The following is a 13,892-nucleotide window of genomic DNA, read 5'->3' as shown; positions in this document are numbered from 1 at the left end:
TAATAAAAATGTAGCATTTTTATATTTTAGTTAGTTATTAATTGTATTTTTCATATTTTAATTTTACTTTTAATAAATTTTTAATATAAATTAAGAAAAATATAATTATCATATTTTTATATATATTAATAATATAGAAGTCTTATTTTTTAAAAATTCAAAAAAAAATTGAAGTAGAAATGAAAAAGAAAATATTCATTACCGTATTTACGATAATTATCCTTGCTCTTTTTTTGTTTTCTTATATATTTCATTAATTGCTAATATTTTTTATATTTTGAGGTAATAAAATAAGATATAATTGGTAAAAATGATTACTCATTGTTAAATAACAGTCTTTTCCTTAAAAAAAAAAGATAAAAATGGAAATAAAACTGCAAGACCAAGACGTGCAGAAGATCCTCGAGGGAAAAAGAAAGACGTACAGATGATTAGAGTTGAAATGACGGAGAGAGAATAGTAATCGTCAGTTTCTTTTCACCACGCGATCATAACATTTTCCCGCCAAAGTCACAATTCCATTTTTTTTATAATTTTTTTGCCACTGGGACTGGCTCTCCTTCACTCTTTCGCTCTTAGCTTCTTCTCTTCAGGGTATTCTTTCTCCCTTATTCTTTAACAGAGAAAACCCTAGAATAAGCGGACCCTAGTCATGGGGGACCCTGGAACCTTTTCTATTCCGCGCTCCAAAGCAGGTACCGTTAACAGGATTCGATTGGAGAACTTCATGTGCCATAGCAATTTGGTGATCGAGCTAATTGACCGGGTGAACTTTATCACTGGTCAGAATGGAAGTAAGCCTCTTTCTCTCTCTCACGCGCTTTGTTTTTATTGCTACTGACCTTTGAAATAGTTTTTGAGGCGTATGCTTGAACGTATTTATGAATACTTTTTAGATTTTTAATATATGGGGATTTCCCCGAGTTGGAGAAATTTCAAATTTTCTGCCCAGTGAGATTTTATAATGTTCTTAACTTGTTTACTTGATTTGTTTCGGTGCAAGGAATTTGCTTATTGTTTAATTGATTATTTGGATATTCAGGTGGTAAAAGTGCAGTCCTCACTGCTCTGTGCATTGCATTTGGGTGTCGAGCGAAAGGGACTCAAAGGGCTTCAACATTAAAGGATTTCATCAAAAATGGTTGTAGGTTTGTGTTCACTCTTTCCTTTAACCTTTTCTTTTAATCGCTACATTTCCCTGGAACGGACTAAGAACGTTAGTTGGTGGGGATGATTTTGTTGCGGTAAGACGGCAGGCATTCACTTCCTGGAAGTTTATCTATTGTTTTAGAAACTAACCTGTATTTTTGTTTATAGAAAATTTTCTGTTTACTTGTAGTAGAAAACACGTGTATAGTTTGAATATAGCTTTTATGTCTTTGCCTCTTTTACCAAGTTCTTATTTTTTGCTTGTCATGTTTTTGCAGTTCTGCTGTTGTTATTGTCGAAATAAATAACGAAGGTGATGATGCGTTTAAGCAACAAATATATGGTAGTACCATAACTATAGAACGCAGGATTTCGGAATCTACAAGCTCCACTGTTTTGAAAGATGTCCGAGGTTACATAAACTTTGTTTTTAAGGATTTATGTTTCTTTAAGTATTTGATAGTAGAAACTGTCTTCCACTGGGTATGAATAATAATGTAGTATGTTTAATCTTTTGATTTTGACTTTTTGTTTATGTTTTTTTAAATAAAAATAAGAAACAACATTCTATTACAGAAGAAACTAAATGAAGCATTTTAGATGGATGTGAGAGTTTGATAGATAAATATTTAAAGTTATGGAACATAAATCTAAAACTGCATTAAAGGTGTCGATGTCTAGAAGTAGATGAAGTAGATAATGAATCTTAAAAATGTGTTATTTATATCTTTAGAAGTCAATCTCATATGAAAACGTTCCTTATAAATCTTCCTGGAATAATGGACAAAGAATAATTGTCCATTAGTTATATATAGAATATTGTTTGTGCATTTTACAAAATGTACTAATTTTAACTCACTATGGCATAATAGATCCTTCAAGCCAAAATTATTTAAGTTGTGAGAGTATCTTTTTCACACCAATAGAAACGGAAGACATAATGAAGCAAAATCATAGCTGATGAGAGCAACTAGCTTTAAAATCAGTAAATGACCCTGCAGGTATTTCATCAGATGGTTTCCACGATACTGTGCTTTGTGTGCAATGGTTGCCCTCAATAGTGAATTATATGTGATTTTCTGAACTGATTGTATTTGTATATCTTTATTTTTCTTGTTTGTAATGTGTATATAAATTCTCTTGGTTTGCATTCATAAGGTTGGGGTATTCACCTGAGGCTAGCTTAAGTTGTTGGATGGATAAGTAGTGTGTACGAGTGGTACAACATTCAAGTTTCCCTAAATGTATCTTATAACAAAAAAAGGTTTGGGAATTCAATTCATCTTGTCTTTGACAGGGAAAAAAGTTGCTTCGAAGAAAGAGGAGCTTCGTGAGCTAGTAGACCATTTTAATGTGAGTATTTATTGTTTCGTTTGCCCTTTTTAAAAATAAATAAATAAGTGTATCACTTTTTTCTAATGTAATGTACTTGCTTGCTATACTTATCTAATTTTTTATGCTTGGTAACTTTTGTGTTGATGAGCCCAGTTGTCTCTTAGCAATGGTAATGTTTATGTAGCCCTTCTTAGTTTGTGTCGAAGGTTATTTTTATTCAACTGTATCTTGTTAATTCCTTGTGCATTTAATTGCTTCTTGTATTTTGTTAATTTCTTGTGCATGTAATTGTATTAGGAGTGACAATTAATATGTGGAAAACTGTAATGTTCAGCATAATTTTGGAGGAAGTTTCGACTGATGGTTGGGCAAACACTTTGGGGTATGTAGTGGGAGTGGGAGTGGTCTACCTTCAGGTGGTAGTTCTCCTAAATTTGATTTTTGGAATCCTGTGCCTGGCAAAATCAGCAAGAGCCTAGATGGTCGGACGAGTGTTAGGATCAGTTGGTAGTTTATAACCACTTCTTATCTCTCTCGTGGGGGACGACTAACCTTGAATCATTTGGTTCTACTATAAGCCCTTCCAATTTATTTTCCTCACTTGTTAAGATTCTCAGGAAGCTGGTGAAGGAGATGGAAGTGATGACTTTTTTATGGGAAGGGAGTGATGGGGGAAGGAGGAGATCATTTGGTCTCATGGGACCAAAGAGTTTGCTGGGTGGGATTTAAACATTTTGAACAGCAACAATGCGGCTTTCCAGATGAAATGGTTGTGTAACAGTGTTAAGAGAAAATGAGATTATGAGTAGATCAAGGTGTTTCTCATGGAATTTAAAGTTCATGAGAAACTTAAATGAGAGGGAGCTCTTACAAGTTTCAGATTGACTGTGGTGTTGGATTCTTTTAGATGCTGCACTTTTGTAATTATATTTGAAACCTAGATGGCTTGAAGGTGTTTTCTTGTAAATTGATGTTGAAGAAGTTAAACATATTGAAAGGGCTTAATTATTTTAATTCATTTACATTAACAGTCCTGAATAAATTGAACACACATAAGAATTTACAATGGCGCAAGCTATTTCTATAGAATTTTCCTAATTGGTGTGTTTTATGCAAAGAGAACTTGGAGTTCAGCGATCATTTATTTTCTACGTTGCTCCTTTGTTGGGGATGCTTGGCAAAATATTAACAACAAATAGGAATGGTTTGGGTATGGTCAACATGTTGCTAAGTTATTTTGCAGTAGGTGGAGGGTATAGGTAGGAAAAGGGGACTTTTAGGAAAAGTAGTAGGATGGTGTGGTTGGAGAGAAATATAAGTTTTCAACGTAATGGAAGCAGAAGCAAGTCCTATTTGGGATAGAGTAAAGTTTTGGGTGGCAATATGGATTATCAACACTAAGGATTTCAAAGTTTTTACCTTTCTCATGCTACTCAACGATTGGTCATTATATTATGGTTGTAATTTGATGCTAAGCTATTATTTCTTTATCAGATTTTAAATAGCTTCTGGGTTGTAACTCGGATGATATCTTATTAATAACGGCGTTTGTTTCTTCTTGTTGATCGAAAAACTAACAGATAATAGTATTGCATATGTAAAGCATTATGATTGTGGTTTAGTTCGCAGGTATAGCATGTCATGTTTAAATGTTGTGTCTTGATGGGTTCCTACTCTTTTTCTCGAGAAAAGGAAGATGGAAGATTCAGTAGTTTCTTAAGCTACATTAATCTGAATCTTGTACCTACTCTATTGTGCTTTGTATTGTGCAGATTGATGTTGAAAATCCATGCGTAATAATGAGTCAAGACAAAAGCAGAGAATTTTTACATTCTGGGAATGACAAGGACAAATTTAAGGTAGTGTCTTCCAGTGTTTATATTTTTAGTACTAGTCCAACTATGCTACTCTGACACTTGATTACTCAGTTCTTTTTCAAGGCCACTCTTCTTCAGCAAGTCTATGATCTTTTGGAAAACATTGATCAACTCTTGAAATCTGCAAATGGCATTGTTTGTGAATTAGAGGATTCAGTTAAACCAATAGAGAAGGAACTCAATGAATTGCGAGAAAATATTAATAACATGGAACATGTTGAAAGAATTTCTCAAGAGTTGCAGGAGCTAAAGAAGAAGCTTGCGTGGTCATGGGTATATAAAGTAGATAGGGACCTCCAGGAACAACGTGTAATTATTGACAAACAGAAAGGTCGTATACCTGTTATCCAATCTAAAATTGATCGTAAAATGGTAAGCAGAACTCTTAGCAACAGTATAATTATCTTGTTGCAACTACACTGTTCATCCTAGTTACAATTTAATTATTTTGCGTAGTTCTTGGATTACTTTATTGGTAGACTGTATGGCCTTTCATTTGGAGTTCCTCTGTTATTATGTTTGGATGAATTGATTTTTCTTAAATCTAATCTAGGGTTAGTAACCAGGTTTCAGATATTTTTTTTTTATCATAGTTGTCCTTTTTAAGTATAAAATTGTAAATATCTGAATTGTATTATATCGTATTTTCTTTTACAACATTATTTTCTTTCTATTAGATGGCCCTAGGACCTCCCTACCTCCTTTCTATTGGCATCCTGCGAAATTCTGGGTCCACCAATCTGTTTGGAAATGTTAAATTTTCTATAACAATTGTATCTTTTTTTGCATATATTTTTCTAGCGAATCATTATTTCTCTTTCTTGATCTTTGAACTTAATACTATGTTTTTATGATAATTAATTATTTTTTTTATCCTTTTTTTTTTATGTTGGAAACTCGTGCCTTTTTATGTTATGCATCTTTTAGAGGGTGTTGTATCATCAGATGCAAAAAGAAAAACAAAAGCAATGCCACTTTTAAAAGTGTGTAGACAATACTTATTTATTTTTTACTTGGTAAGCCTAGCAATTGAAAAATTGAAAAGCTTATACAATAATCAATAAAACTTTGTTTTTTTTTTTAAAATATATATGTTATGGTAGCAATTTTGATTGGCTTGTGATTGTCTTTTCTACTTTTCCCTTGGCTCAAGTTCTGTTCTGTTGTCTCTCTCTCTTTGGGTAGCAAAATTTGTTTTTTATCAGTTTTAGTTTCTGCTAGTATTGAGCTGTAAAGATTTGAATGTGCAAATTGTCTTAACAGGGTCATGTTTAGTTGAAACTTCCCTGCTTGACTTTTACTCGTTTTTTGTTTTTAGTATCTTGTTCATTATTATTTTTTCCTCTTACGAGGAATTAACTACAGTGTCAAGCTTTTTTCTTTACAAGTTTAGCATTTACCTTTTGCTGAATTTTCTAGTTGGTGCAAAGAAACATATTTCTCCTTGCTGCTGCTTGTTTTTTTAAGTTACAACAGCTTATTTTCCTCACAGCAACATGATTTGCAGTGTGTTAAGGTTGCCTCTATGCCAATTGGTTAAATTTTTAAAACATGATTCATAGCTTAATGTAGGTTAATTGATTGATTTTACAGGGTAAAATGGAGGATTTAGGGCAGCTTTTAGCTGAGAAGAAAGCTCAAATTGCATCTTTGATTGGAAAGATGTCTGAAGTGCAGAGAAGGAAGGATGAATTACAACATACATTGTCCCTGGTTTGTTAAAAGAATTATCGGTGATTTTTTTTCTTCTTTTAGGTGTGGAAGTCATGTGAATAAAGTTTGTGCCCTAACCTTTTTCTGTTTTGTTTTTCATCATTATATTTCAAATATATGAAGATGGCTTAATGTAGAAACCATTTTATCACACTGAGATACTAGGAATATAGAGACATAAATGTGCTTTTAGATTGTACAGTGAAGTACTGAATTCTTTATACTTTTGTTGCGAATATGCTTTACTTTCCCAGTTTCATCCCATTTCTTTTGTATAAAACATGATTCATCCCATACTTTTATTGACACGAATGTTTTCTCAGGCCACTAAAGAGAAGCTTCAGCTAGAAGAAGAGTTTAAGCACAAAGTTAGTGTCATCAACAATTTGATTAAGCGTTTAAGATCTCATGAGCAACAAGTACATGAAGTTCATGACCATCATGTAAAGAATACACAGGTTTGTCTATTTGATATTACTTCTCGCAATGAAAAGACATAGCATGTAGAAAAAGTAATAATGTGGAGCAAAACTTATTTTTGAACTGAATTCATTGTTATTTTATTTGGTTTGGCTCCATCCATAATACTTTTTTGTGGTAATATTTATGACGATAAATATACTTAATTTAAAATTTATAAAATTAGAGAGTATTTTGATAAGCATACTTTGAACAATGAATTTTGCTCTCTCCTACTTTTTGAGTGTTTTGTGAGTTATGCATGGTTCATTGTTTTCATGGCCTCCATGGCCATGGACATGTGCTGAGTAGGGGTGAAAGGATAGTCGTGATCTTGTTCACCAGAGAAATGGTCAGTGGAATTGGAGTTTTAAAAATGAACATAAAATGTGCATGTTAACATTTATCAGAGATGGGAATGACGTTAGAATTATTGAAAGAACTAGATTGTCGGGATATGAGATTGTGATCTCCTTTGAGGCTGCCCAGTGGTTATGTGATTCCTTAGTTGCTTTGATCAAAGTAAAGGGAAAAAGGCTTTCAAAAGACAATTCATAAATAGAATTTTTAGTCTTTTTGTCGAGGTTTTCTAGTATAGAAGAGGAGTTTTCTAGAAAATTTCTAAGTTGTGTCATCTTGTGTGGAAGAGTATCACTGTTTAAATTGAGAGAAATAGAGAGGAAACTCTATTGTTTTTCTGATATCTTATTATGAAATAAAACCTGGAATATATATAGAAGAGATATGACAACATGCTGTCATTAAATCTCCTTTATTCCAGCAAAAATAATCCCTAAGAATAAGGGATATACACGTTCAAAATGAGTGATGTCAGGATATTTAAAACTCAATTTCATTATTCAAATCAGAATAAAACATTACATAAATAAGTATAATAATATCTAATCCCTATAATCTAGGATTCAGATTTCAACACTCCCCTTCAAGCTGGGGAATAAATGTTAATCATTCCTAGCTTGGAAATCTAACTCTTCAAATGTTGGTCTTGGAAGAGCTTTCGTTAGAATATCAGCAACCTAAAGATGGGAAGGGACATGGATCAAGTTCATAATTTCCTCTTCAACCTTTTCTTTGATGAAATGACGATCCAACTCCACATGCTTAGTCCTATTATGTTGAACATGATTTTTAGCAATGCCAGCTAGATTGTCACATGAGACCTTCATTGGCCTTGTTGAGATTTTTATCTCATCTAGCAATCTTTTCAACCACATTCCTTCACATATGCCCTGGGTTAAAGCCTTGCACTCTGCCTGAGAACTACTTGCAACAACAGATTGCTTCTTGCTACGCCACGTTGCTAAGTTTCCTCCGAAATTTTCAAGGAACATTTGTAGTGAACATAATAGATTAGGCTGCGTCCAAAAGATGTCTATTGTTTCTTTCCGCCACCCCATTTTGTTGGGGTGTATCCACACAAGAACTTTGGTGAATTATCCCATGACTTGTAAGATGCCCACCAAGTATAGAATTGAAATATTCATTAGCATTGTCAGATCTAAGGACTTTTATGGTGGCTTGAAACTGTGTTTGTACCATTGTGTGGAAGTTTTTCAAAATGGTGGCAGTTTTCAAATTTTCTTTTATTAGATAAACCCATGTTATTCTAGTATGGTCATTTACAAATAAAACAAACCACCTAGCACCAGAGATGTTTTTAATTCTAGAGGCTCCCCATATATCACTGTGAATGATTGCTAAAGGTTGGGATGTTTTGTATTTGTGAACATGATAATTGTTTCTCACATGTTTTGATAATTGACAAACTTCACATTGGAAAATATCAGCTTTGGTATTATTGAATAATGTAAAAAACAACTTTTTCTAACACTGGAAATTGGGATGACCTAATCTATTGTGCCACATAATAGCACTAGTGTTATTATACACATTTTGGGAAATAGGAAAATACAAACTACTTGCAACTTGAACTTGTTCTCTAGGATTATTGGAACCTTTAAGAAGATAGTCCTGCACACTCCTTAGCTTTGCCAATCATCCTCCATGATTCTAAATCCTGAAATTCACAATGAGTGGAGAAAAATTTAGTAACACAATTCATATCCTTTTAGAGTTTGTTGATAGACAGCAAGTTACATGTTAAATTTGGAACAAGAGAACAGGGTTAAGAGTTAAATTCTCTGTGATTGTAACTGATACTATACCATCCACTTTAGATAAAGAGCCATCAGCAATTCGAACCATAAAATTATCAAAATTTGGGCTATAAGTGTGAAACAAAGTAGTGTTACCAGTCATATAGTTAGAAGCACCAGAGTTATCAATCAAGGGGTTGGTTTTTTTCCTGCTTTCCTCTCTCTTCACTTCATATTCAACTTCTGATTGGAGGAAGAGGTTTAATTCCATGAATTATTCTTCTTACTTCATCCAGCTATTTTTAAGACCAAATAAGAATTAAAAAGCTGTCTTTCTCAACAATCTTTTTATATTTGAGACTACATTCAGGACAGCATAACATATTATCATCAAATAAATCTAGTTGCTGCCAACATCTACTTAGGCATTAAAATATTGAGTAACACTTGTATGACCTTGCCGAAGGTCATTCAAAACCTTTTATCTCCACAAGCTTAGATGAATTTTCATTGTCAGAGTATGTTTCTTCTGCCGCATCTCAAATCTCCTTGGCTGTCTTGTAGTACATAAAATCCTCTTGTTTCTTTCGTCATTGAGTTTAGTAACCAGGACATAACCATATTGTTTTCTGATTCTCAAGCCTTGTACTTGGGGTCTTTTGTAGGTAGGGCAACAACTACTCCGGTATGAAAATCGTCTTTTCTCTTTCCACAAAAGAACAACATCAGAGTGAGGCTATTGCAAATAATTATTTTCACTTAGTTTATGCCTTGTGATAGGCATGATGAGATTTTCAAATCCTCCATTGACGCTAGGAGAAGTGGCTTCTTGGCTGGGTGTTAGGTCTGACGCAGATGAAGTAATAGGAATGACCATACCGTATTTTACTAATGGGAAAAATGAAGATGCGTATGTGTCTTTGATACCATAAAGATTGAGATAAATAGAGAGGAAAACTCAATTGTTTTTTAATATCTTATTATGTAAAAAAACCTTGGAATTTATATAGAAGAGGTGTGACAACATGTTGTCATTAAATCTCCTTTATTCCAGCAAAAATAATCCCTTAGAATAAGGGATATACACGTTCAAAATAAGAGAGTGACATAAGGATATTTAAAACTTGATTTCATTATTCAAACAGAATAAAACATTAAATAAATAAACATAATAGCATCTAATCCCTATAAACTAGGAATTAGATTTCAACATTGTTCCACATGAACTTTCAAGTTGGGAAAAACTTCACGACTGTTTAGATGACGTTGCTGGTTTGAAGAGTCAAAAAAACAAAGCAAGCTTTCCTTCCTACAACAAAGGTCCAAGAGATGAGGCATTCATGGGTAAATGTGGTAAAAGGCAACGGAAAAAAGGAAGACCTAGGGAAGGAGAACCCCTCTTATATAGGATGGTAGAACGAAGGGAAGAACTTTCATGTTTTGCATCTAGTAAATAGAAGTGTACGACATAAAGGAGTCAAAAATTCTAGATAAAGGAAGTGGAAAAAGTTGTCCAACTAGAAAAAGCTAGGGAAGTAACAAAAAAAAATGAAATGAAATCAAGCGATTTTACTATTTAGAGAGGACATCAATTTACCATGGGAGGCTATTCAATACACGGTGAAGGATATACTGAAGAAGAAACACAAGATTACTCTGCTTTATGATGATAGAGCAGTGTTGTGGTGCTTTAATTCTGAGGAGAGGTTAAGGTTGGAACATATGGGCCAGTTAAGACTTTAGTAATTACTACAATAACCTTCACTGCATGGAGCTTCAGGATTCAATTTGAGAATGAAAAAATTGAATGTAGGTCTGGATAGATTGGGGTGGAAGGAATGCCTCTTTAACATGTGGAGTAACCATGCATTTAAGGTAATTAGTTCTTTGTGCGGTGGTCTACGCGATGTAGATAAGAAGACAACTAAACTTAGATATCCTAGAGGTGATGAATAGGGGTACATATTGGAGGTGATTTGTTTTTTTCTCTATGAAGGATCACATAAGTAAGGTTTTTCAAGTTAATTGTCAAAATGTGCATATTCCATGGGGTCTATCACGATAATGAAGTTTTTGAAGAGTTTGGCTCGGTATCTTCTGCTAACAAGTCCGATGAGGGGATTGGTCGATCTGAGCACCATGTCGGCATGGATGAGGAGGTGGTGCTGAATAACCCTAGCGAGGCGTATGAACTTGCCAAAGGTGGCTTTGCCATGTTCGAGGGGTTTGCTGTGCTAGAGCAAAACAATAGTGTCATAACTTTTAGGGATTCACTTTATGCAATCCCATTATGCAGAACTATTATGTTAGATTAAATCTCTCTTGCCAAGGGAGTGGTTGAAAGGGTTTGTTTCTTTACAGATTTCTCAAAACCACATGGGGAAAGAGGATGCTGGACTTGCAACGTCAGACACATCTTTGATAGGTTGTTCTTGGGTTGCTTATTTCTTAGAATGTATATTAGTGTTGTCTCAAATAAGCAATTCGATATATATTACTATAACTTGGGGCGGCGTAGGCCTGCACACCCAACTCAACAACGGGCTCGACAACTTGGCCAACCTCTCTGACCCAAAAAAAATGAGCAATCCACGTCAGGCAAGTTAAACCTGATCTGCTAATTGAATGGGGTTCAATTACTTTTATAAAGTAGTGGGTTGGGGTTAAACCTGAAGCCTGTTTACATCAATTTTTTTATTATGTATAATTAAATAAATTTGGAAAACACAACAAAACCCTAATTTCTAATTTTAAGTCTCCTTTCTCACGACCCTCCCTCTCACTACTCACTTAGCCAATGGTGCCACTCTCCCGCTTGCCTCTTCTTTCACTTGATGAGCACCCTCCCTCCCTCTGTCCTTCTCTCTCTTTCTCGTTGGCAGCAACATAAGTGTTGGCCTCTCTTTCTTGTCTTTCTAGTTGACGACATGGGCGCGACCTCCTTTGTTCTCTCGTTGGTGGTGGCATGCTACCTCACTCTTGTCAACGACGGCGGTGCATCAACTGCTAGCCTTCCTCCACAGGTCCTTGAGATCTGATTTTTATGTTTAATGTTTGTATACGTATTCTATAGGATCTAATTGTCTATTGTATGTATATGCATATATGATTTTTGTAAATTTTGCATCAATCATTTTTGCTTGTTTTGGATTTCGGATTCCACACGAATCCGACTACAATTGTCTGAATACACCCGATCCTAATTCAATTCTTTCAGACTGGTTCAGTATACATTTTCTCAAACCTGAACCCACCAAGCCCAAACCCAAGCACTCGAAACCCGCCTGATGTGGAGCCCCAGCCCCAGGGCAATGGACATTTGGTCTTGCGGGCCCTTGTGAATGTTTTGGCTGTTTCAAGTCCTAATCCTTTAATTACTGTAGTGGGTGAAGGCCAAGCCCAAGGCCCAATATTGGGTCTGTATTTGGAAGGCCCACTACAAACACAAGAAAACCCTAGAATGGAGAGCCCAGATTTTCAAATGGACCGTATAATAGTAAAATGCCCAATTTTGGCTTTAAATGACCCAAGAGCTGTGAAGGAAAAGGTGCCTGAATGCCTGAATGTTACGAGTTAAATGGCCCGTTTATAGAAGATGAGCTTAATAGTTGAGTTAGTCATAGCTCTTATTAGAGAAGGTGATGGTAGGAGTTAAATGGCCCATTAATAGAGGATAGCAGATGGCCATTTTTTATGAGTCAAACATGGGTCTTAGAAAAGAAAGTGATGAACCTAGAGATGAATTAAGTGATAAGAAGAGCAAGTGTTTCTTGAAAAGCAATATTTTGTTGTGGGAGAATTTTAGCTCGACAAAGAAACCAAAGATGGATAGAATTATATTGAGAAGTGGGGGACTTGAAGAAATAGATGAAGAATAAGAGAAAAGATTACTAGTCTACTAGAGAACCAACGACAGGAAGACTTGGTTTGGGAAAGGTAAGTGTGAAATTTACAAAACAACTTGGAGAAGAAATTGAGCGTATGATGCAATATGATGAATACAAAGAGAGGAGTACTTAGAGTTTCACATAGAGAGTGATGACTTAGATGAAGGGATGGCCTCGTCAAATGATTTGGAGAGGGAAGAAGATTTTGAGGAAAATTTGGATAGAATAAAGAAGTTATTCATCCCATGGGAGGAAGAATTGAAGAATTCCTTCTAGGATACTATAGATTATCATGGAGGACAAGCTCTCACTGAGATACAACCATAGGAGAGAAGTCATCAACAAGAAAGAGGAGAGGATAGGAAAATCCAGCTAGGATCAAAAGAAGTTTTAGTCATAGAATAAAAAGAGGATGATCTTGAAACGATATTCTCACTAATGGGACTAGAAATACAACCCATGCCCATTTGACTCTTAAGTAGAAGTGAAGGGAATTGTGTAATTTGCAATTTAATGTTAATTATGGAGAAGGGAAAAGATAGAGAGGGAAGAATATTGATGAATTAGAAGATAGTATTGTGGAATATAAGAGTTAGTGGCTCAGCCTCTAAAAGAAAAGAAGTGAAAGAGGTGTTGTGTAAAATTGGCCTAGACATTTTAGTGTTGCAAGAGACAAATAGAAGAGGTAGATAGAAAATTTGTTTGAAGTAAATGGAAATCCAGATTTAACAAATGGATTGTGTTACCCTCAGTAGGAAGATCTGGTGGTTTTTTGGTGGTTTGGGATTCAAGAAGAATTAGGGTGGTTGATTCATTAGTAAGAGAGTTATCTGCTTCAATACAAATTGAGAAGGAAGATGGAGGAAAAATGGTGGTTCTCGGGTTTGTATGGACCTAGTCCTTATCATGGCATAGATTTATTTTGGGATGAATTGGCTGGTTTGCATGATGTATGCAAAAATTATTGGTGTTTGTGGGGAGATTTTAATGTGGTAAGGAATGTTAGAGAAAGTTCGATAGCAGCACAAACACAATAAGTATGAAGAACTTTAATGCTTTGATTAATGAACTCTTGTTGCATGATCCTAGATTGAATAATGATGGCGAGTTCACTTGGTCCAACTTTAGAGAAAATCCAATGTGCAGTAGATTGGACAGGTTCTTGTTTTCTAATTGGTGGGCTGAGAAGTTTCAGTTTGCAAGACAGGAAGTGGAGGTAAGAGCAATATCATATTATTGCCCAGTAATTTTGGACACATTTCCACCTAATTGGGGTGCCAGCTTCATTTTGATTTGATAATATATGGCTAAATCAAGTCTTTTAAGACTGATTTTGCTAAATGGTGGAGAGAAGT

At 34.8% G+C, this 13,892-nt stretch overlaps 1 protein-coding gene across 1 annotated transcript in view; it reads left to right on the top strand.

Annotated features, from left to right (window-relative positions):
• The first annotated feature begins 393 nt into the window (after positions 1-393).
• LOC133798036 (structural maintenance of chromosomes protein 6A) overlaps positions 394-13,892 on the top strand; it is a 31,623-nt gene continuing 18,124 nt past the window's right edge. Inside the window, exons 1-8 of the mRNA XM_062236208.1 lie at positions 394-794; positions 1,043-1,148; positions 1,428-1,561; positions 2,447-2,502; positions 4,257-4,343; positions 4,413-4,733; positions 5,955-6,074; positions 6,398-6,532. Coding sequence (XP_062092192.1) covers positions 653-794; positions 1,043-1,148; positions 1,428-1,561; positions 2,447-2,502; positions 4,257-4,343; positions 4,413-4,733; positions 5,955-6,074; positions 6,398-6,532 — 1,101 coding nt within the window. The 5' untranslated portion in view covers positions 394-652. The remainder of the gene's footprint in view (positions 795-1,042; positions 1,149-1,427; positions 1,562-2,446; positions 2,503-4,256; positions 4,344-4,412; positions 4,734-5,954; positions 6,075-6,397; positions 6,533-13,892) is intronic.

Source organism: Humulus lupulus, chromosome 8 (genome assembly GCF_963169125.1).
Source record: "Humulus lupulus chromosome 8, drHumLupu1.1, whole genome shotgun sequence".
Classification (NCBI taxonomy): domain Eukaryota; kingdom Viridiplantae; phylum Streptophyta; class Magnoliopsida; order Rosales; family Cannabaceae; genus Humulus; species Humulus lupulus.
This window is presented reverse-complemented; position numbering and strand designations above follow the sequence as displayed.